The sequence below is a fragment of the Oxyura jamaicensis genome, chromosome 1 (assembly GCF_011077185.1).
Source record: "Oxyura jamaicensis isolate SHBP4307 breed ruddy duck chromosome 1, BPBGC_Ojam_1.0, whole genome shotgun sequence".
NCBI lineage: Eukaryota > Metazoa > Chordata > Aves > Anseriformes > Anatidae > Oxyura > Oxyura jamaicensis.
Window position 1 is genome coordinate 148,387,458 of NC_048893.1, and position 25,402 is coordinate 148,412,859.

Sequence of the window (25,402 nt, forward strand, 5' to 3'; positions counted from 1 at the left end):
ATGTGTTCTATGCCTGTTCTTGATTTTATACTATTTCTCCCTCATTGATTATGCTAGATCATGATGATCATTTCAATAGCAAGTACTTCTTAAGATGTCAGTTAATCAGTTTTCAGCCCTTTTATCCTGTGTTTTATTAATACTATATAATGCCAACTTTTTAATCAGTTGTGTTATTGAATTAATTACTTTACAGAGTCTAAGGTAGACAATTTCATTGGGCAAATTTGCAGTCTTATCAAAATCATGCTAGTATGATGACAATTATTTTCTGTATTCCATACTGCCTGTCATTAATTACATTCAAGTTCTTTACTGTTTATCAGTTAGACTGTGTAAGAACTCATTCTTTCTTTTGTCTCAGTTGATGTCAGGCTAACCAGTCATAGTGCTTGTCCTTTAATGGCACATTAGCATTCTTCTGGGATTTCCCTGCTATTTCAAGTTTTATTAAAAATTAATAGGGAGATGAGAGATGCCCTCAGTTATTTGGACCTGTTGATTTGAATATAATTATCCCTAGCAGATGCTATCTAATATTCTCCCCAGTTACTAAATCTTGAGTAGTGAAATCTGTTTGCCAAGTTAAAATGTAAAATATGGCATGTTGCCAAAGCTGAAGCGTTATGCTTGTAGTATCCCTAAAGTCATGAGTCCTTGAAGCATGCACTATCTTATTTTTTAAAGTAATAAAAATAATAAATAGATATCAGAGACAATCTGTTACCAGACAGCTTAGAGAGCTTTATGGTTATAATTACAGATATAATTATGAGAAACATTAAATACGGATGATGTTTTCACACTTACAGTTTAAAAGATAAAACAGATTTTATTCTCTGATTAAAAACAGGAAACTGGTTCTGTAAATATGGTGCGTGATGATTTTAGACCTGAGTTTGTCTAAAAGTAAAACATAACATTAAAAAATTAGCCTTGGGAAGGTTATAAAATACCAGAGGGAGAGTTGTTCCTAGGCATAAGTGTAATCCTTAAGCCAGCAGGGTACGCTCTGAAATTTATCTCACACAGGTGATTTTGGATGATCCTGTTAGTGGATTATCTAGAACCTGTAATGACTCCAGCAGTAGCATTGTTCTAAGCTGCAATCTTTTTCTGCAGAAATGGGAAGAGCTAGTGAATGAGATTTTCAATGGAGATCGATTACAGTATGACTCCTGTCTATTAAAGTTGATGGTTATATATGTCTCCAAGTTTGGTGACAGATGGGTTAGCTGACAGCGAGTGCACTTTGAAAAGATATGCTCAATAATAATGGTAAACTACTACTGCAAATTTTAGAAATATCAATATCACTAATTTATATATTAATATCTACCTTGTTAAGCAGAGGCCATAGTGTGATAAAAACTGTGAAAGTGGTCAAGAGAAAACTTCATGATAGGAAACAAAATTCTTATAAAATAATGAATAATTTATAAATATTATAACACAATATTATTATTCTAATAACTGTGCAGGAGTGCTGATGTTATTGTTTGGTTGTTCTATAAAAAGAGCAGTAGTGTAAGGAAGTAGTCTAGGAACCACCTGTTAATAGCATGTTTATAATGTTCAGAGCTCCCACTGGAGAAAATGGAATTTATTGGGTTAGCACAGTAAGAATTCAGGTATGGATTTGGGAAACAAGTTACATTTAAAAGGGCAAACTGAAAGGATGAAAGGAGGCTTTTGTAGGTACTTAGTTTGTTTTCATGGTCACCAAGAAAAAAAAAAAAATAAGAAAAAAAAATTAACCCTTTTCTCTTTTATTTTTTTTCACAAGGAGACAGCTAAAAAGCAAGCACTTATCCTTTTAGGTTTCATATCTTCCAAATTCCCAGAGTCTCTGAAAACAAAAATAACTTAAAATATGAAAGAAATATTTTAACTACCTAGTGATAACAGCAACTGTACATTAATTGGCATGAGCTATCTGACCTTTTAGTGGGACATATTCTAAGTAGAAAAGTTCATATAAATGTTCTTTCTATGCAGTGTTACTGGTATAATGTGGTCATAGGTACCTTAATCTCAGATTTCCTGATTTTTGTGGGTATAAGATTAAAGACATTAATTATAGATACACCAAGAGTATTTATTTTTGGTAATTTACCTTTTTTAAGGAAAATCCATTGATTAGAAAACAAGGTTCTGTGCTCTAAAACTGGAGGATGATATAGGGGGAAAACAAACCAAGACTGATGAGTTGGTTTATTGACCATAGAAACCATCATTTTTTGACTTTGAAGGGTTTGAGGCAGTTATCCATCTGTAGCTGTTCAAGACTGGACCCAGCACTGACCCCTGGGGTACTCCATGTTGAATGCTGGGGTACCATTTAGCCTGCAGCCTTGCAATGCCTGGTTTTAGTGCAAAGAGAGGATTGTTCTTGGCTAACATAGATCATTCAGCTGCAGCTAATTCATATTTAGTTAGTGAATTCTTTACCTTCACTGTTTGGACATATTTCTATGCCTTATCAATAAATTTCCTTTTTATTTATTTTTTCTCTAATTTTCTGGGTCTGGAAACTGCATGAGTAAGTTGGTAATTTCAATTAGCTTTCTAGTGTTATCTTTAAAAATTAATAGAATACCAGAATAAAATACATATATATATAATTTTCTCAATTTCTATTGAATAGATGTCATAGAAAAGGGGCACATCGACTGCCTCAAGTTCTTGTGATATACATAGGTGTACATACACCATATGCATTGCATATATAGTCAGGAAGCTCTTCAGACAGTTAAAAGCATATCAGAGAAGTGCCCTCATGTCTTTGGCAACAGTCTTGGTATTGACGGATTCTGATCGAGCAATGTTGAGTTAATTATCTCCTCGTGTGTCCTTTGCATTCCTGTGCTGAAATAATTTCTCAGCTCACCCATTGGGTTGATGCTGTGCTCCACACACATTGAATACCTTGCAGAGAAGTACTCAGCCTATTGGGATGAATTATTTCTTTGTTCATCTTGCAATAATTTATGTGCAATAAATTTATGTGCAAATAATTTATGTGCAATAAATTGCACATAATTTTATCCAGGCACCCTATTCAGCAAGGTGTTTAAGTACATTGCACAACAGAACTTCATAGGTGCTTAAAGCTGGTTATATGCTGAATCAGCACTTCAGTACTTAGTTGATGTCAAGTATGGCCTATGAAGGTATAAAATATTTTAAATCATGTTGTATTGAAGATGACTGGTGATGTTATAGCCACTGCTAGATTAGCAGTCTAATACTGTCTACTTCATGTAGACAATCTACTCTTACTACTATCCTGAACCACAAACTGCCTAGTGACATTGGTCCTAAAAAGCCTCTACCTGTAGAGGTACTGTAATCAGAGATGCCTCCTTTTTCGCCTAAATCATACTTGGTGCATGGAAACAGCTTTTCTTCAGAAAGAGATTTGATGTGATACAAAAATGACTTTCAGGGTGGTGAGGTACAGGTTGCCCAGGGAAGCTGTGGATGCCCCATCCCAGGAGGTGTTCAAGGCCAGGCTGGATGGGGCTTGGGCAACCTGGTCTGGTGGGAGGTGTCCCTGCCCATGGCAGGGGGTTGGAAATGAGTGATCTTTAAGGTCCCTTCCAAACCAAACCAGCCTGTGATTCTACAATTCTATGTTTCTGTGATTCTATGAACTAGGTTTAAACGAACCCCTTAAAACGAGTGTTTTGCATTGTAATGATGGGAGCCAGCAATACTTTTAATAATAAGTCCTCACACAGCTATAGCCTTTTGAATCTGAGAGATTTTCTAATGCAAACCATAATGTAAAATTCATTAGCTACCAGTAGCCTGGGCTCTGCATCTGCTTGAGCCAATGAATTAATTTGCATTCCTGAAAATATTCATAAAATGTTGTCTTATGATAATCCTATATTATAATTGCTTTTGTATCACAAACCTAAAGTATGGGTATGAATTAACACATTCTACTATAAAAAACTTAAGGTGCCCAGAAGAAATTTTAAATCCTTGAGTGACATATGCTAAACATGTTCACAAAAAAGGGAAATGGGTACACATATGCTTGTATATCTATCTGTCTTTCTAGTTAAGCAGATAGCTAAATTTTCGGGGAGTCCTTTACAGTGTTGGCTGGAGGTGTTTATGTGTCTGTGTGTTCATCTATGCAGATATGTATGGCTCTCAGGCATCATGAAGAAATGGCTACAGAAGGGGAGCAGCCACAGTTCTCTGTATTTATAATTACCTAAGAAAAATTGTGTAGGAAGCCTTAGTTTCACACTGACAGATTTATAGTAATCTATTGCTATCGCATGCAGTGCATAAAGGCAAGAAAAATAAAGTAATTATGACTCCTGTTCACGCAATTTAGCTGTCAAAATGCATCTGTGAGTTAGATTAAAAGAAGAGGATTTTCAGAAGAACAATAAAATGCTAATTATACTAAAAGGCAGGCTATAAATTTCACCTGTTCTGTGGACAAATAAGATTAATTAAAGTGATGAATTTTAAGGCATTGGTCTGGAGCCTCAGGATAACAGGGTGAATACTACAAGATTTTCTTTATAACTTCCAGTAATTAATTTTAGTTGTTTCTATATCAGAAGTTTGTGCTGTGACTAGAAAGTCAAAATCATCCTGAACTTGAATGGAGAAATGCTACAGACTGTTTTTTTTTCCTCAGACCGGAACTCTTTCTGATTAGCTTTCCAAGTCTGATTTGAAATTGCCCTGGGACTGAGCCAAAAATCAGGATTTCCATTTGTTGGAAGAGAGAGTACAAGCAGGGAGAAAGATTATGTTGCTCGCTTGTGTGCCTGTTCAGTGCCGTTGGAGCTGTCATATTGCAACCTTGCTTCTCTTTGGTTTACTCTGTTGGCTTGTAGAACAAGTAATGTGAATCCTCACTTCCGTGCTGTGTTGCTTTGTGGACCCTAACAGGGACCTGCTCAGAATGAATTTTCTTTGCTAAGGTGTACCTTTTAACTAAACCACTTATTGGGAAATGAAATGAGCAGGTGTTGATTCTCTCTTCCATATTTATTACTATTACCAACGGTGTGCTGTGAATGCCTATGAGGAATCAACTGCCTGAGCTTCTCCTTACAGAAGTTTGTGATTACTTGTGTATATATTCATGTGTATATGCCACAGGTACAGACCAGGGAGCCACAAATTTGTCCTCCCTCACTTTTTAACTTCACTGTCCCCTTGCACTGGAACTACCAAAATTCCCATTGCAGTGCAGCTTGACAGAGCCTCTTCAACAGCTCACCCAGTATGCCAGAGGAGCTGGGAAGACAAGTGATGCTCAGCCTCTGGCAACAGTGAAAAATGGGAGGCCTCTCACTGGCCCGCACTCTGCGTTGCAGTGCTGTCTTTTTTTCCATGACTTTTTATTTTTCAGTGTTTTATTTACCAGCAAAAATCAGTTTGAACCAGTTTGAACTTTTTTTTTTTTTTTTTTTTTTCCATGTGTTATACCAAACCATTATTGGTCTTGTGATTCACATCTGTTTCAGTCACATCAGTACTTACACTAGATGTGTAAAGATTTGACTTTTTCTGTGACTGTGGCTATATGTGTGCAAGATTAAGGACTTAGCTATCTGTGGTAGAACCCTGGCCTAACCAAGGTACAAGAAGCTAACATATTCTTACATGGATGACAAGTCGTCCACAACGATCCTGTTAAAAGGTGTCAAAGCTAGCTCAGGTAGTGTCTGTGGAACTCAAAGTCACATTTTTGCCTGCAGTTGAACACATTCTCAAGATTTCCAAAGGTGTCTGAAGCAGTAAGTGTCCAAATTTCATGAAAAAGCAGTTGGAACATAACTTCCCTATGTCTTGAAGAGTCTCCATTTTTGTTGAGGTCTCTAAGTATTAGTATGAAACTTCTGTTTATATTTGTACTGTAATTTCGGAGGTCTGAAGTCACTTTAGTCCTCTTGCTTTCAATCATTTAGTTTTTCTCTGAGCTGAATTTATATAACACCTTAATTTTGTATTTTTCACAGAAATGTAACCTGGAATAATTTAGCTATCCCTGACACACACTGTTCCAGAGAGCTAGAAGAAGGTTACCAGTGCCCACCTGGATTTAAATGCATGGACCTTGAAGATCTGGGACTAAGCAGGCAAGAGCTGGGCTACAGTGGCTTTAATGAGATAGGTCTGTCCTACTGGTAAAATCCATTTCAGTATCCATTTAAAAATGTTTATGAAATGAGTAGAACAGATAGCTCATGTCTGTGCTGAAAAGATATCAAATGCAATCAGTATTCTGCTCAAGTAGAGCACATACCAGAAAGAGAAGCTGCGCTATTTGCTTTGGAATGATGAAGTTATCTATTTTTACATTGCTTGGGTTCCCAGGATTTAAATAACTTTAAAACAATGTCTTTATTTAAAAAGAGTCAACTGTTGATTATCACCAATATGCAAATGCGATGACTAATTACTGTGCGTTATTTATGATCCATTTTCGAGTATATAGTTCATTTTATTTGTCTAATTTTAGTAGTAATTCCTATGCAAAAGAAAAAAAAAAGAAAAAAAAAAAAAAAGAAAGGAAAAACACACAGAACTACTTGGTACTAAAGTTATCTTCTCGGTGCTAAGGAGGAGGGGGAGAAAGTGAGATCATGTGTGTCTGTGAGAACCTGGATCCAAACTGTGTTAAGTCAGAACAGCATTCAGTAAAATGATTGAGAGTCAGGCAGCTAGGCATTGTACTACTGGTGCAATTTTTCTTCTGTGAGAAACACCTCAGACTGACCAGGAGAACACACTCCTCTAGTTGGCATGCATTGTGCCATCCCCACAGGGAACACAGAACAATAATTCAAGAAAGGTGGCAATAGTACGGGCTGCTGTGGCAGGATCCTTATCCGAATGGAAAATGTGCAGTTACCCTACCAGAAAATTGTGGTTATCTCACTTTTATTTAACAGACAAAGGTCCAACAGGAGCCTGCAGCTGAACATTTTCATAAGTACAGGTAGGGAGTTCCTTTCAAATGAAAAAGCATGCCTACAGGCCATATTCTTTCTGATGCCTCTCTCTGACTGATGAGCTTATATTTCATTTTTCCTGGCTTGAGCTCTAGACAGTAGACTGTTATCGTGGCCTCAGATGAACTTGAAGGTAATAAAAAGGTTTACTGATGGAATGACTGTAATCCAAAAGGATTTTTTTTGAGAACTGAAAGCCCTTGCAGCTGAAATTACTTCAGTTGTTTCCCAGGCCACTGAATATCCACAATGAGCCAGAGACTTAAAAGAAGTAGTCTTCTGTTACGACTCTGTGATACCAAAGAATTTCTGAACAGAAACTGCCATTTCTGTCCTTTTTTTTCTCCCTTACTGAGGAGGAAAAAAAACAAACCAAAACAACAACAACAACAACAAAGTAAAACTGATTTCAACCAAGTCCTATTCTGTTTCTTCCAGAAGCCACGAGTGTAACAGTTGTACCAGTACTGCTAGCTGAATAGCAGTACCTGTAGTACCTACATTTTATATGAAATTTTTCTTCAGTAGATCTCCAAGGACAACCTTGTTTGATCTGTCAGACAAACGTCAGATTCTTAAGTCAGTAGCATACTGCCATGCCTGGGTAAATATGAGCTGAGTTCAAACTAGAAGCTAAAAACATCCACATGCAAGTTCTCTAGTTTGAGACAGTTTAGCCGTGAAGTGTAGGAGAGGTATATCACCGGAAGAATTATGCCTCAGATAGATTGAAATCACCCTTCTTACCTTAATGTGCAAAATCAGTTGTGGCATTGAAGGCTGTTATTCTAGCTGCCTACCTGGTCACCAGGGAAAAGTAGTTGCAACACCTTAGATAAACTTAGTTATATGGCTCAAAGGCTCAAAGTGCTTAATAAACATTTTTAATGATGGCAAGGCATCCAAAGGAAATCAAAGGTTGGCAAAGACAGGAGAAATAGTTTGATAAAATAGAGAGAGAAATAGATTGATAAAACAGGTTTAAATAGTGGCTGAAAGTCCATTCTCCCGAGGCATAGTCCTGTGCTTTATCGATAGTCATTCTGACTGCTGTGTTTGAAAGATCTAAGGTTGCTAATAGATGTAGGAAAATTGTCATTAATACATTGTTTTTGTCTAGATCTTGGTAATCAGGAGATAAGCACCTCTCAGTACAGTAGTCAGAAGTTGACAATTGAATGCTGATTGCTAAACTTCAAAATACTGGCTAATTCACAGCAGCTTTGCCACAGAAATAATCCTTCTTAAACTAGGAATGTTAAAAACATGTTAATAACCAGCAAGTTTATCAATATTTTATAAATCTCTATTTTGTGATGTACCTTTATATGTAGTTAACAGGTAAGTAATGAAGTAGATCTTTCCTGTGTAATTACAGTATTTTATTGTGTACATTCATTGATACTTTATTTCTGAATATCATTATATGCAGCCTGTCCTGTTGATTCCTGAAATGTATCATTACAAAAATCACAAGAGCGTAGCAGTTTGGCAGCTACTGTATAATTACTGCCACTTAATTTGCAGTATATAAGTGCAAGTTATGAATATTTGGTAATTTCTCTTCTTTAAACAGAAAGGGAGAGGTTTTTTACAATTTTATTATGGGGTGAAAACCACCCTGTCCTAATCAGATGTAAGTTAATAGAGTTTTTTATACTGTCAGGATATGCCAAGTAAGTAACAGCATATTTGGAAAATCCCTGAATTTTGGCCATACCCTGTTCCCAGTTTTACTAATACCTCGGCTTTAAAGGGATGAAAGTTGGAAAGACAGTGTAAGTTTTGGTACTTCACAGTTTCCAGGTTTTCTATATTTGTTTTTGACATGTTGTATTTATCTGTTTTATTTATAATTCTTTGCATAAATGTAGTTTTTAAGGGAGAACATAGTTATAGACTATTGATAAATACTGCTTGAAGTCATCTTGTCAAGATAATCTAGTCCATCCACTTTCTCTGTGAAGCAGACTTCACAATCTTTCCAGGCAATCTATCACACTGCTTCATTGTCTGTACTCATAAAAAGAGCTTCCTAAAGTGTAACCTGAATCTTTCTTTTTGTGATTTAAGATCATAATTTTTCATCTTATTCAGTATGGACACAGACAAAACTTCAAAAAGTCTTTTCTGCATATCTGAAGACTATCATTATGCCTCTTCTACCCTCTATGGCAACATAGGCAACATAGTTCTAAATGTTTTGGACTTTTGCTATAGGACTTAAATTTTATGCATTAAATTACTATTGATGGCCTTCTACTAGATGTTCTCCAGCTGATTCACCTCTTTGCTGAAGTGCAGTACTGGCAGAATATTACAGTAAAGCCTTTACTTCATGCATTTTTAAGCTTTATTATGGTTTCTACATCCCAGTGAGATGTTTTCCATGTTCACAACAGCATGGAATGGGTGATTCATGTGTTTTTCTGGTTTGTTACAGCCCTTGTATCCTTTTTTAAGAGCTTCCATCACTGTTTCCCATCCTGTATTCATTTACTTATTTTTTAATGTAGAACCTTGCACTTGTCTGTTGAATACTGTACTTTCTTTTTTTTTTTTTTTCAGACTATTTCTTCAATTTGACAATATATTCTTGAGTTTTAATTCTTTCCTCCTGAATACTTTCAGTACCTTTTAAGTTTACTTTTATCTGAAAAATGATGAGTATAATTTATTTTTATATCATTTATCAACTTGGACAAAAGTGAAAAAAGTAAATAATCCATATCAAGAAAAGACTGATGGAACCTCATTTGATAGTCTTCCATTCTGACAATGTGTCATTAGTAGCTGCTTATACTTAGCAAAGGGTTTTGCACCCTTGCTTAGGCCTGATGTTTGTGATAATTTTTAAAACATGGGACACATCTGCATATATCTACAGCTAATGCCTCTGTTTTTCTTCAACGTGTGTATTTCTAGGTAGGATGTAGAATGAAATTAAAAGCACTGATCGGTTTTGCCAACTTTACAAGTGTAACCTCTAATGAGAGTGAAGTTATTAAAAACCAGGGCACTTCTATTTGGCTACGCCTCTAGAAAAGCTGCAGGCAACAGTCACAGAGGTATGTCTTAGATCTGTTTATGAAACTGGATAATGAATGAAACATGGAGCAGAAAACCTATTAGTTAAGGCCTCAGTACCCTAAATCAGTTACTCTGACATTCTGAGATGGGAGGAAGTATTAGCAGAGAAAGAGTAATGTGCCCCCAGGTAAGGTGATTTCAGATGCGTAAGGTTCCAGCTGATGGGAGGCTACAAGGAGTTACTGATTTCTTACTGGAAGTTGCTCAGGAACTCAGTAGAAATCCAAATACTCTTTCCAACAGTTTGACATACAACTTGACTTCTTAAGTAGGTGTTGCTCTTGTGCAGTGGGAACCTTCATGTTAAATGAAGTCTTTTATCCGTCAAGATGCCTGAAAGGTTTTTTGAATACTACCTGTGGGGCTGAGTGGGAGTAAGAGAAAAGGTATGAATGAAAGGCTTGGCTGACTGCATAGATGTGGGAGGCAAAGCTCCTTACTACTGACTATACCAGTATAATACTGTCAAGCTCTTCTCTTTCTCAGACTTCTTAGCTGATTTTGAATGAGGCTGCTATAAAAAGGTTGATGTTTGCTTCATATTAGAGCAGCCTTCAGCCTTGACTCCCACTGAGAGCATCAGGTGCATTCACATCTGGCCTGTTTCTTCTTTCAGATTTTACTCTCTTCTTGTCTGTGCTTTTCTTAGCAATATTTAATCCCATAGGGTGTAGCTGATAGCATGATAGTATCATAAAGTGTTCAAAAATCTTGGGGTAAATATTGAGAAAAATGACCTTTGTTCTATGAATAAATCCCAGTTACTGTACAACTCATTGGGCACGTGACTGTATTTGTGCAAGTATTTTCATCTGATTTATCTAAAAAGCATAAATATAATTGTTGAGTTAAATTAGAGCACATAAGACTTGGCAGTTGGGGAACTATGACAAGTAATTCTGCCTTCCATGTCACTGTCTGAATGTGTGTCTACGTTCAGTCAATGATAGCAGTAGTTGCTATCAGGGCCATGCTAAGAATACTGGTATGGTTGTTTGCTTGGATCCTGCTGGAAAAGGTGCTTTATAGGCAGAAAAAGTACCAGGCCCTACCCTGTTGCTGGATCTTGGGCAGTTTTTCTCCTTACCTGTACTTTCCATACAATGCAGATCCTTTTGCTTTCATATTTTTGTAAAATCTGGCTAGTAATCATTTCACATGCCTCATGGGTGCGATCATCTGTAATCATCTACAGATGTACACTTGCAGCTACATTACTGATTTTACTCCTCACATAATCCTACAGACTTACTTCCTCATGATTTACAGTGCTACATATTGCTTAACATATTCTCAAAAGGAAAAGAAATTTCAGAGATGCCTAGAAGTTAAAAAATATTCTACGAAGGAAGGGAAAGAAGTTTTATGCTATGAAAGATCATTCTGAGGAGAGAAGCAGGAGATCTTACTCTATGCACTAGCACCAACAACCTATCTGTCATTTGTTAGGGTCAGTACCCTATCAAATGATAATAATTACCTCCATTACCTGTGGAGAGTGTTTGCCAAAGACTACCATATTAATGTCCACTTTATGTATAGGAGATAAGCACATACATGTTGCAGCTTGGAGACTAACGAAATTTCAAGGGTAAGGAGTGCTTCAAAACACACACAAAAAAGATAAACCTGAATTAAACATTACTCACAGTAACAATGAACACTGTTCGATGGTACAATGAGCCAGCAAAATCATCTCATTTCATGGGCTATAAAACAGCAACAGAGCTTTAGGTCTCAGATATTTCACATCCATATTATAAGGACTTTTCCCTTATAATATGTGACCCAGAATTTACATATTCTTGGCTTGCCAACAGTTGAGAGTCTTTTTTTTAAATTGGTAATTAGGAGAAATATTTTATATGTCATTGAGAAAAATGTCTTCCACGAATAGCTTAAAAGTGAACCTAATTTAATATTTGTTAATGGAAATATCATTGTGGGGTTGAAATCAACTTCATTCATTCACTTATAGCTATTGTTTTAATAAAAGACTTTAAAAAGGATCCAAATACCTATTTGGTATTGGAATTTTATTCACCAAAGAAATTGGAATTTTATTCACCAAATGCTGGAGTTACACTGGTTTGAGGTGTGACCAGCAGGTTGAGGGAGGTGATTGTCCCCCTCTGCTCTGCCCTTGTGAGGCCCAACCTGGAGTGCTGTGTCCAGGTCTGGGGACCCCAGCACAAGAAAAATATGGACCTGTTAGAGTGAGTTAGAGAGTTAGAGTGTGTAATAAGTTTAATTTGAAAAAGCACAGCACTTAAAATGGAAGAAGAGTAGGGTGCCATTAGGTCTACCATTCAGAAGGAAGGAATTAGGGGTAAGATAATATGTCGTGAATCTGGCTTTTGCACCTCACTCTGCCACAATCAATTAAATATATTTTCCATGAGATATTTCATGTTTCTGAAAGGTTGTGTGTCTCTCTGTAGGGTTAGAATTCCTAGTGGCTGAGTTGTGTGTTGCAAGTTGAGGTGTGATGCTCACATGAAAGCCAAACTGGAAAGGATGGAAGAATGCTCAAACCACCCTGGGCAAAAAGCTGAAGTCAGCCCAAATCTCCACTTAGGTACTCCTGGAAACAACAAGCATTCAAAGCTACAAGTCCATATGCTTTTGTGGACACCTATATCATAAATTTGGGTGCAGAAAACTGAGGAACGTGAGGAACAAAGACACGGTGACTTGAGGACGTACTATAAAGACCTGCTTTTTGTCATTCTTTCCTGGAGTTACTTCCAGTTTTTCTCCACTGAAAGTGGTTTAAAACCAGCTTTAACATTTAGGAGGCTGAATGTTGACAAGACTCAGCAACATAAAAGAAAACATTTAAAAATCCGACTTGCTATTCCTGCTGCCACTGGATGAAGAACAGAGCCTGTTACTGGTGACAGAGGCTAATGTTTTCATTTCTCCATCACTCCACACCCACCTAACACAGCCATCTTCTCTGTTGGGGGAGGTATTAGCAACTGCTTGGTCTTTCCAAGTCCCTGGCATAGATGAAGGAGGCAGCTGATTATGAGTGTAGTCTTAGGCAACTACTTATTTTGCCCACTTTGAGCTCTTCAGGTCCATGAGGAATGGTGAACCTCAAGTTAATGAATAGAGTAACAATATTTGTGGGTTATTTGTTCAAAGTAGGAAATTCCGATAGTCAAAAGGATTACAAGGGTGTTTTCAGCCACCTAAGCTGCCTTCTTCCCACACTGTGCTTTCATGCCAGCAACTCCACTTGAATGAAGCCAGTGGTGTTTTAGACAGGCATAGAGGGCCAGAAATGCAGAGCAGCATCACCACCACAGCCTGAATCCCTTGGCTCTGAGTCTGTTGGTATCTGGGATAATAAAAAGCAATGAGTGGATGTAATTAAGTCAGTCTCCACTTAATTGTACCAGTCAAAGGCAGAGCTTTTATGAAAACCATTGGCTCAGTAATAATTTCATCAAAACGTGGGGTCAGACTTTTATTCTATAGATAATGTGTACATTAGATAGTATGTATTGATTCTTAATGCTCCATTTATCCAAGCAAATGCGTCACAGTATTAAATACTTTGATAAACAGGTCTAATGTCATTCCATTTATACAACTCTTTGATTCAAGGGCTTGCATGTGAAGTGCCTAATAATGAGGCCTTCATCCATGACTGTGACCTGTACAGTTTCTGTATGGTAACATGACAAGTGGTAACGATGCTACTGTATAAAGGTGCCAAAATGTAATTAGGGATGTTAGTCAGAGGGCTTAGAGATAAAAGTCATATTTTCTAAATGTGAACCCAAATGACTTAAAGCATACCCCAATAGTTCACTGATTGAGAAACCCGTGAAAATCATTATTTTAAATATGGTGGTAGGATTTTGTTTTTCTTACTGGATTTCCTATCCTAGGCCTTGCAGATGGAGAGCAATAGGGCCCTGATCCCAGCTGAGGCACTGTTGTGTGCAAAACAGTCTTTGCTCAAGGAATTTAACATCATTTGTTATTGCCAGTTTATTGACATAACTTCTTATCACTGATTCAGGTATTCAGAAGCGAAAAAGACACTTAAGAGAAAATACCTTCCCTCTGTCACCTGTCAGCTTCAGTCAGCACACTCTCAGGCCAACATCCTCATCCCCAATCCCTGTTTTGCCACATTTGAGGTGAGGGGGGCACCAAAGCCGTGATGGATTCATAGTAGCTTCTTTCTTGCCTCTCCTTGTTTTGTTCTCTTCTTCTGTTGTTCCTTCTTTATTCATGTCCTCTGCTACAGAACGGGCTTAGCCATGGGCCACAGTCACTTTGGGGGTGTCCATGCTCTTGTGTGCTGCCTGCTGCCACAAGCCCTGCAGACACTGCTACCTAGCTAAACCCTGCCGTGTAAATAAACCTATTTTAGACTTAGACTGCCTTTGAATAGGCAGCTTCAGAAGATGATACAGCTTTTTGGTGACCACAAAAGACTAAAAAAAGTGGTTTGTTTGCCCTGTGTACACAAGATCAGAGCAGTTTAGGTTCCTCATTGTGCTTTTCCTCTTGGGAAATTATTCGAGTTACAAGGATGTGGGCACTGTGGGCAAGGAGCCATGGCTGTGTAAATGAGGTAAACAAGTTCAGGTTGTTCGTTAGATAAAACAAACACGGCGAAAGGGAGTAAACTAGTAAATCCCTCTGTAGGCCTAAGGCACAATAGTGTTTTCACTGCTTACAGCTTCTTAAGGACTTGCATACTAAGGCCATGTTTAGTTTCCCATCAGAAAGAGTTTAATGACAGAAGGCCTTGGGGGTTTCATTTTTGTTTTGGGGTTTCTTTTTATTTAGCAGGAAAATTACTTATGCAATACAGTGGCTATAAGTTGAACATAGACAAAGGTAATTTAGGAAAACATGAACTTTTTTTATCACTAATTTTCACTACCTATAGAAATGACCATCAGGAAGTCCTGAAGTGAAAACACTTGGTATCTCTCCTAAAACGACGCCAGAGCCCAAGCAGAATGTACTTGTTCTGGCACAGGAATCACTTGATGAAAATCTCATTTTTATATATATATTATTTTTTTTCCTATGCAAATTAATATTAAATTCTTCTAGTTTAGTTCTGGATTAAATTATCTCAGAAGTTCCTTTGGACCTTAGTATTAATTCTATATATTATTTATACTTTAGCTGGACAGTTTTGTCTAAGTCTTATATGTGACTGAGAAGTGATAACATACAGTCATAGTATAAGAGGAACGGTCATTGTCCTTTGCTTTCTTTTCCCCTAGTTATTCTCACACTTTTATTCTCTAAACAAAAGACAACAGAAGATAAATAATACCAAGCTACCATGGTCATTGGTAGTGTTTTATTTCATTATAAATACCTGTGCTGTATTTTAGCACTTATATTCTTGTGTTGTTTGACTTTACTCTTATTTATACATTTTTTCTGTTCTCCAAACATTTCTTAATGATTCTAAACCTGTTCTTCCTTCCTACATTAAAAAAAAAAAAATGTGTATGTACGTTATATTCAGTTTTAACAAAATATGAAATAACACTTTTTTGACACAACACTCCTCTCTCTTCATGGTCACCTTTAATTCCATTCACTGTTTAGACACTCTTCCCCTTTCTGAGGGTCCAAACTGTGTTTGTATAGAGGCTTAGCTTCAGAAAGTGCAATAATGACCTTCTTTCTACAAGGATTTTGCCCACTAACATGCTATTGCATTATGCTCTTCAGCAGAATGTGTAATTTTATCCATCATACGAGTCTGAAAGTGTCGGAATCTCTGTTAATCTTATTTTATGCTCTTTTGTGTTCTTTGTTAGTATTATATCTTTTACAGACTACAGGATACAAGATAGTATCTTCTAGATCAAGTTTTCCTCTCCCAGAAATCTTCTTGATATGTCAAGTCCAAACAACATTTTAGGAAATCTTGTCATGATCCAGAGTTATTGAGGTATATTTTCCTTGATGCTTTTTTCTCCGAAATTCAGTTTTTTTATTCTGTTTGCCAAGTCATGATGGTTTTGATGTCTTGTTCATGTACTGCTTCTCATACTTTTATGTCACATTGCACAGTAAAGCACAGTGTAACTAACAGCACCCTGCAGACAACAGGAATAAGCTTTTTCCCTCCACCCATCTCCACATTCTGCAAAGTGAACGTTATATATTGATCCTATTTCTTCCCATTTGAATGAGAAATAGTAACAAGAACTTTAAAATTAGCCAGAAAAAAATCTCCAAGCAGGTCACCAGTCTTGTAGTTTTCATGGCTGTTAAATAGTGTTGTGGTGGTCTTCCACTGTTTCCATGCCTTGGCAAGGATATCCTGCCTTATGCTAGTCACTTGTCCCCCTTAAATGAATGCTTATGGTTTATTGCTACCTGTAGTTCAGCCCAGCTCCAAGAGGAGATCTCTGTTTTGTTCAGATGCAATATTGTTGGAACATCTTTGCTGCAGTCTTAGCTGGTCTCCAAGACACTCATGCTGGCCTCTTTGAAGTTATTTCTTGATCTGGAGACAGTGCTATCCCCATTGTATCTGTTTTCTTCACTTAAGTTTATTCAGTGGTTTGTAACCCTTATAATCAAAATACCAATTTGTAAGCTATTTCTCAAGATGACTGGCTAGCAGCAGACTAGTTTTAGAAATACAAATAGCCTCCGTATGGAGCTTTCTCCTGAGCAGACACAGAGAGATTGGCCATTACTGATTGACTTCCTTTGGTCATGATTAGGTGGGTTGTCCTTTGTAAATGACTTGCTCCTGCAGTCTGGCAGGACAGGGTTTAATACCCTCTCTAAAATATCTATGTAAGTGAGTATTTCTGTACATTATGCTTTGAAAATATATGTACTAAGGCTTATGAAAAGCAGATGAATACATGTAATTCACTATTTCTTCTTGATAGAGATGATATATATCAGTTACAAAGTATATGGGGGCCAATAGTGGGTTTAGGGTGCGGGACCATTAGCTTTGTTTAGCAAAAATTTTGAGACACATAGCAAAAATATTATTGCTATAGAAGGACTGAAAATGACTTTCAGACCTGAGGGATCCACTGAAGAGGTGTAGTTTGTGAGAAATCTTCAGTTTATTTCAATTTTGTTCTTTAGTATGGCAATTCCGCTTTAAACAAGCGGTGTCCTTTTAGAATAGAGGTTCTCTAATGTAGGTCAGTGAAGTTGCATGGATTATAGATGTATGTAGAAAGGAGAAAGCCAGTCGTTTCTTCACTTGAAGGGAACACAATGCCGAATGATGAGACTCCTATCTGGGAGTATATTTCTTGAAAATTTTCCGTCTCTTCCAGGCTCTGAATTGTTTTGTGTGTGATGTAGATTAAGTTTTATCAAGGAATGTATTAGTAAAGAGCCTTTCATGAGAAAGTTTCAGCTGATTAGAAAGGACTGTATCTTAAATACACTACAAGTAAATAAGTGGCCTGAATTTGGAGTAAAAAAAAATGCAGTGGAATGCTCCAGCTACCTCCATTAGCCATTCAGTGTTTCTGTGTACTTGCCACTTTCCTCAGTGATGCTGTTTTAGTTGCCTCATTAATTAAGACCTTTTCTATTTTCTTTTTTTATTAATGGTTCATAGACACACAACAAATAGCACAAATAATAGTTCTGTTACACTAACAAATGGTTTGTGGGAAGTCATAAGAGTTTTGGGAACTTAAGAGTAATTTGAGCAATCCTCCAGAATTTTAATTTATTGCTGTGTTAATCCCACAGTAATTGAGTCCTGCATTAAACCAGGCAGTCAGGTGAAACTAATGTGAATAGATTAGTACAGTTGTCTTGTACTGACAGTCGAAGAAAACTTTACTGCTGCTAAGAGAATTTGCTGGAACACACTTCCCCTGGCATTCCAGGGTATTAGGTGTTAGTTTCAACAGCCAAGTAGTTGGCTTTGTAAGGGGATAAAACAACTTTCCAAAAAGACGTTCCAGAAATATATATATATATATATATATATATATATTTTTTATGATCTCAATTTTGTTTGTAATTGTGGATCTTTGCTGGTGTCCATCCTATTCTGCTATGTATAGTTTGATATATCACTCGTCAATATAGTACCCTACATGGAAAGTATTGACTTGCCTAACACTTGTGCTCCGTGCCTTCTTCTTTCTTTCATTCCCTTTCGTACCTGGGCAGGATGAGAGAACAGTTTGCACAGTGAACCAAAATGTTTTGGTTAGATTTCGTTTTGAAAGTAGTTGTTTTTAAGTTTTCTTTCTAATACACCTTCTGATAAGTATTTGAGTGATAGGGATGGCAGTGTTAAAACAACATACTTGCTGATGTTAAGGTGAAGTCTGTAAACTGTTGCTGGTCATAAGGTGAAGGGATGGAAGAGAAAAGTCTTAGGAGAATGTTATAAGAAACTGAAAGTTGAGGCAGGTGAAATGCAACCTTTAGTTACATCTTTATACCTTTTTCCACTTTAAGTTATATCACCTCATAGCAATCCCTTATTGACATGGATTTTCATGCACTGTTTCTTAATTTATCTCAAGCAGTATAGGCTTAAATTCTAAGTAACTTTTTCCGTGTGATCACAAGGAGATCACAAGCATAATAACAAGAAATCCTACGATTCAGTAGAGCTCAATTGCACCAGCAGTAGTGCTGGCTTCTTATTGAACTAGATATCCCTACCCCTTCTGCCCTTTCTGTGTCTCAAGAGGGCTTATTTGTTCCAGCAAATGGTTTTAAGGAGTCCTGGAACGGAGATTGCTGGAGAATGTGGTGCTGGTGACACTGCAGACCTAGGCTCCCAAAGGGAGCCTCTAGGAAGCCTTCACATTGTGCTGCCCGAGTCTTCTGTGTCAATGCCCACTAGTGCCAGTTAAATGCAATGCAAATACTGTTTCCACAGATGCCCACCTCACTTTCTGCTGCTCCTGCTCCAGCACAGCAAAGCCTCCCAGTGTGATTCTGAGATGACAGGCACTCTGTGAAGGCAGAGGAGGATATTTGCTTTTGTACTGCTGCTATGGTTTACTTATAATTCCTATGGGAAGCGTAAGTTAAACACTCAAGTCTATTATCTACAGTGACATTTCTTGTTCCTCTAATGCAGAATGCTAACCAAAGGGTCAAGTAACTTTGAGAGGCTAAATAAAGCAATCTGGGAACATGTATGCTAGGCATGCCATGGTCAAAGGGAAATAATACACAAGTTCTTAATGAGGATTTACTAAGAAAATTAAGAGAAATAGCTGCTTCAAAGCAAAACAAACCTTCCGTCCCACCAGTGTGTGTGAGTTGTCACTCATACACTATGCATGGGAATTTAAGAAAGACTTGTGTCAAAGACAAGAGCTGTTTGTGCATGGATAGCTGCTCAGCAACTTGCATGCAGTCTGGCAAGGAGAGAGAACATGAGAAAATAGTGGAGTTACAGGTGTGACAGCAGTGTGCACTGCCCTGAAACCAAAGGCATGACTGATTTCAGCTGCACTATTGAGCAGAAAACTCTTAGCCAATGGGCAAAGCATGGAGTTAGGCAATTAGAAACCTGTCATTCCATACCAAGAAAATTAGATCCTATCAGTGTAATTATCAGTCCGTGCCATTAAGACAATATAGCTCTGCATAATGAAAGCTGCAGTTACTGGGTAATAGAGGTAATTGTTTTCTCAGTGGAAGATTTTCACTTTCAGACAAGAGCTTCAGTATGTGACCACTTTACAGGCTTTGACCTTCAACACTTTCATTATGCATGGGACATGTTGTTTTACTTTGCCTTCTGAGATTTGATTATTTTATCCTAAACAGCATTTTTCTAAAGCTGATTGAAATAAGCAAAAACTCACTGTGAATACAATCTGTGATAGTCATGCAACATGCCCCTCTGCTATTGTAATTAGAGTGATGTACCAAATCATCTTTGATTTAAGATTTGATAACACAGGGACAGATTGCACTTGGCTTTCCCACTTCTGCTAGGGAATAAGGGGGAATAATGCAATTCCAGAAAATCTGGATCACAGATGGTCACTCTAGAGGGGGTAACACACAGATAGCAGAAATTTAGGTGTGAATCTTCAGCACATCTGTGGTGACTGGCCTCACGTGCTGCCACTCTGTATTGCCCTGTGGCAAATGTGTCTATTTACTGAAAAATGCTTTTTTCAGTAAATAGTGCACAATCTCGGTTGTGTTACTCTGTAACTCGATATTTACTCTGTAACTCGATATTTAAAGATTGTATTTCTTTTCCTAAGTGTCTTTTCCTTACTGTTCTTGAGTACCTTCAGTAGCTCCTGTATTGTACTGTAGAAACTGTCATTAAGATGTCATGTGAACATATTCTAGTACAATATCTGTTATGCACTGTATTCGGAGAAGACCTTGGTTACAAGCTAAAAGATTAGTATAATACTTTGGATCCCCTGTGAACTGCTGAAATACTACTTCAAATAACTGTAAGACTGCAATTCCAGTTCCTGTCCTTCTCATAGGAATTGAAATAGAATAGAAATTAATTGAAAGAATAAAAGCATGTGATCTAAGAACATTATATACTGTATTTATTCTTTACATTGATCATAAATTCTGGTTGTGATCAAACTGGGAGATAGATCTTGCAAAATCTAGGAGGTGATTTGAGTAAATATATAACACATCTAATTAATAATGGCCACTTCTATATTCTTCTCTATTTAGGGCATGGTGCTGGGAAATAGATCTTGATTTCTTTGCCACAGGGACATATTTGTGCTGCGAATTTTTTGGATATGCAAATAATTGTTATTTTTTTCTAAAATCTCTGTAGTTATTTTCAATGGACAGTCTTTTTAGTGGTACAGACAGCTTTGGATGTCTCCCTAATACTTAGCAGAATTGAAGACTTTCTGAAGAAATGCTATTCCACCTCCACCAAAGGTGGAACAGGTCATCATGGAAAGTGTCAAGATGCTTCTACTCCCATACTGTAATCAGCATTTTCCACTCTCATCTAAACACTCCTTTAAAAGGTTGTCTTCTACTTTTCCATCAGAACTGCAATACTGACACATAGAGGGTTACCATAATGAGCAGCACTTTGCCTCATTTTAGACCACAGTTTATGCCTACTAAAAATACATAATTATTGTGAATCCTTCATTTAGGAGTCTTATTTCACATCTGAAAAGGAGTAAGCCACAAAATATTATCACCTTTTTCTCTCCTTTGTGAAAATTGCAGCAAATAAGCTCAAAATTTTTGCACTTAATTTAAACATCTGCAATACCTGGCCCAGGTTTCCAGCTAAGTTGTATACTTTTATAATTAATGAAAGAATTAAGAATTGAAATAAATTATTGCAGATATTTCAAAAGACGTGAGAACAGAAAATTTCCTTTCAGAAGACCCTGCCAGTCAGCAGTGGGGCAGGGTCATACATACAGCACAGATGCTATGTCGATGTGTACAGGAGAAAAACCTTCAGTAAACTATTCTATTTCTAGAGGAGCTGACTCTATACAACACTGATTCATCTTGGCAGAAGTTACCCACGGGCTTACAAATTTAAGTAAAATAGATTAGTCACAACAGGACTTCTATATGTCTCTTCTGATAAACTGTGGTATTATTTTCTTTTAATTACCTGCCTGTGGCAGCTTTTGCATGGCTTTTTATAGCAGTATGTGTACTACTTACATATCTTTCTGTATTAGCCAACCTTGCTACACTCTAGATACAATATTTTTCTTACATATGCTTTTCATCTGACATTTCCATATTTTTAGGCATTGCACTTACAGTTCTGAGGCTAATTGCAATTAATTAAATATGTTTATTACCGTCTCTCAAACAACAACAAAAAAAACAGTTGTATTGCTATTTATTCATCTTCTCTGGAACAGGCTCTATCTGTGATTTCTTTTTCATATTTTCCTTTTTTTGCAGTTCATACATAATCATAATTCTGCCATTACCTGGATGTTTTCTTTTTCTTCTCAGTATCTTATACAGAGCAATGGACCAATAGTGGTGATTCATAGAGGGGTAGTGGCAGTGAATGGAAATCACATATTATGGAAGCCATTTAATAAGTCAGCATTCTACCATTATTATACCATAGACATGGATATGTATCCCACTGACATTCACATATCAATATGATAAATGGTCTGGAAATAGCTAAGGTTGTTGACTGAGGTAATTGGGGCGCAAAATTCTGAAGAAAGTTTGGAGTATTGAGGGAGAGTACTGTTTTTAAATAGTTGCTCTTGAAATCTTGTGGGATTCATTTAGTGGAATGCTGCTTCTGCTGTGCATTTATGAAAGCTAGTTAACCTGCTCTACAGTAATTTCACAAGCATCTTAATCCTAATCAAAATAGACTATGTTAGTTGCTTCACACCTATCTGCTTTCTGTCTTTTCTCTTCTCAAATATTTTGCCTGATTTGTCAGATATGATGCTTTATGTTATCATACCACACTAGTTAGTCTGCATCAGCTTGTCTTTCTCCAGATGCTTTCTGATTTCATTCATTCCTTAGAAGTGCTATGAAATCCATAACACATATGCTTTTAGGGATACGGAAACTCTTGGTATCTCCAAGAGCTATGATTTGTTTATTTTTTTTTCTGAATTTATGTTTAGTTCCTTCTGGTCCTTAAGCAGTCCTTCATTTCAGTTAAATATTATAATCAGCAGTGGATTTTACCCACTATACTGACAGCAGTTTTGCGAGTAATAAGTGTTCAAATGTTTAGGGCTGCTGTAGTGAACATTCTTAACTAAAGCACGGATGATAGTATTACTTTTTTAAGTAATTCATGTACCGTGAAAGATGCAGGATTGCAACTGTGTCCACAGTGTCCTCAGGCACAATGGGGAAGGTGCAATTTCGGAAAAAATTACTCTGGAGAATTTTAGTGCTATTCAGAGTAAATGGGTATTTTGTATCAAAATCATTTTCAGAACCAAAGAGTGACCTTCTCTAGGTGTTGTGTAGTACTAGCCCCATTGCTGAGAACCTCCACAACAGAGCACAGTGTTAATCCTTCCTGCACAATCTAATTAAATGCATTCTTAGAAATTTCCCCTGTCAAGAAGCCAATGAAAGTGAAGTAATTAACATTTTTGTATTATTTGCTAATTGAGGGTTAGTCCTGCATTAATTCGGAAAACGAAAAAAAAAAAGGGGGAAAAAAAAATGGCTGTTGAACTCAGAGGGTTTTTCTTTGGGATTTATATCGTCACATTTACTGATGTGAAAAACATTGCTTTTCATGACAATGCAACACAACTGGAAGGAACCTTCGTGGGTAATGCTATTGTCCACTCCTCGAGACTACAGGGAACTGTGCCAAATGTGCATTGTTCATAAAAATGTGAAGTCTCAGCTGGAAAACTTAGGAATGGAAGAGGCAAAACAAATGAAAAACACTTTCAGGACTTCATTTCCTTAGTGATTAGAAAACACCTCATATTCATGGCCACTTGTTCTGATGCCAATATTGCCTTTTACACTTCTTACTATGGCTGGACACAAGTGCGGAGTGATATCTGTATCTTCTCTGTATCTTCTGTATTATGGCAACCTGAAATTGGGAACTTCCTACTACTTAATAGAGGTTGTGTTTGCCTTTAGGTACTTAGCCATGTGTCATTCAGATGTGTAGCACAGGTGAGCCATACAATGTGACAACATGTAAACTGTGGAATTCAGACAGAGACAGGATTTACACTAACAAAAATGATCTGTTTGGTGTTGATTTTTGGTCCACAAATAACATGATATAGTCACAGTCACAGTCACAGAGGGGTTGAGGTTGAAGGGGCCTCTGGATATAATCTGGTCCAAGCCCCCTGCTCAAGCAGGGTCACCTAGAGCACGTTGCACAGGATCACGTCCAGGTGGGTTTTGAGTCTCTCCAGAGAAGGAGACTCCACAGCCTCTCTGGGCAACCAGTTCCAGTGTTCTGTCACCCTCACAGTAAAGAAGTTTTTCCTCGTATTCAGGTGGAACTTCCTGTATTTCTGTTTGTGCCTGTTGCCTTTTCTGTTGGTGGGCACTACTGCAGAAAGTCTGGCCCCATCTTCTTGACATCCTCCTTAAGGTATTTGCACACATTGATAAGATCCTTTCTCAGCATTCTCTTCTCCAGGCTAAACAGGCCTGCTTTGTAGCCCTCCACTGGACTCTCTACAGGGGCTCCATGTCCCTCTTGTACTGGGGAGCCTGGCACTGGACACAGTACTCCAGATGTAGCCTTACCAGGGCTGAGTAGAGGGGAAGGATCACCTTTATCAACCTGATGCCAACACTCTTCCAGTAGACGCTTCCCATGTTGACTGACTCATGTTCAAACTTCTCAGGCCTAGTCCCTCCTAGAGCAGAATGGTTGTGTCTCCACTTGTACAGTGGTTGATTTTGATCCCCACTGGGCCCCATGAGTCACCTTTATGGCCCCAAGACATAACTAAAACATTTTATGGAATTGTTCAGTGTGAAGTTCCTGTGAACATTGTGTCGCATTCATGTTGCCACAGCCCACCAGGGTTGTGGTTTCATAATCCTGTATTGAAGGTATATATTGTGTGAGGAAATGCCAGCCTTTGGAGGATGTTGAAGATGTGAGCTTATTTGGAATAGTACTAAGGGTATGTATAGGCCGGAGGGAGCTACACAGAGTACAGGCACATCCATCAGAACATATCAGGGAACAGGAGCTACATTATTTGACAACATAAGTGGTGTCAGAAGTGCTGGTTTGCAACAGACTGAGGCTGTGGTTTGACTTGTGTTACAACCCATAGTACAGATTAAGATGAAGCAGGGTACGTGAATATCTTACTGTCAGAGTCACAGAGGTATGTGGTACTGAATTTACACCAGCTTCGTACCTTTATGTGGGAGGTAAGAGACCAGACAATACCTACTCTGGCAGAAATTGAGGTGCCAACAGACAATACGTGTTGCAGTGTGCAAGCTTTCAGTTCAAAGTAAAACCATCAAAAATTTGTATTTTTTAACTGGCACTACCTCATGTCATGTGGTGCTTTTACCATAGTATTCAGAGCCTTACAGACAGAATAAATTTATCACAAAATCACAGCCTGAGTGGCATTTTATTTATTTACAGTGTTACTTTACATTCCTGTGCCCTAACCTGTGTAATAAAAATAAGGTTCGTTTGTAAGCTTAACGCTTCGCTTGTGCCAGATGATTCACTGTTAGAAATGGGATTCACATGACCATTTTCAGTAGAAGACCGATCTACAACCCATGACTCATGAATGCTTCCTATAGGAAAGAAAGAAAGAAAGAAAGAAAGAAAGAAAGAAAGAAAGAAAGAA

The 25,402-nt window shown here is 37.5% G+C and overlaps 1 protein-coding gene across 1 annotated transcript in view; it reads left to right on the plus strand.

The window, feature by feature from the left end:
- The window catches only part of NALCN (sodium leak channel, non-selective), a 233,975-nt gene that overhangs the window by 46,860 nt on the left and 161,713 nt on the right, over positions 1-25,402 (plus strand). Inside the window, exon 7 of the mRNA XM_035318632.1 lies at positions 6,003-6,157. Coding sequence (XP_035174523.1) covers positions 6,003-6,157 — 155 coding nt within the window. The remainder of the gene's footprint in view (positions 1-6,002; positions 6,158-25,402) is intronic.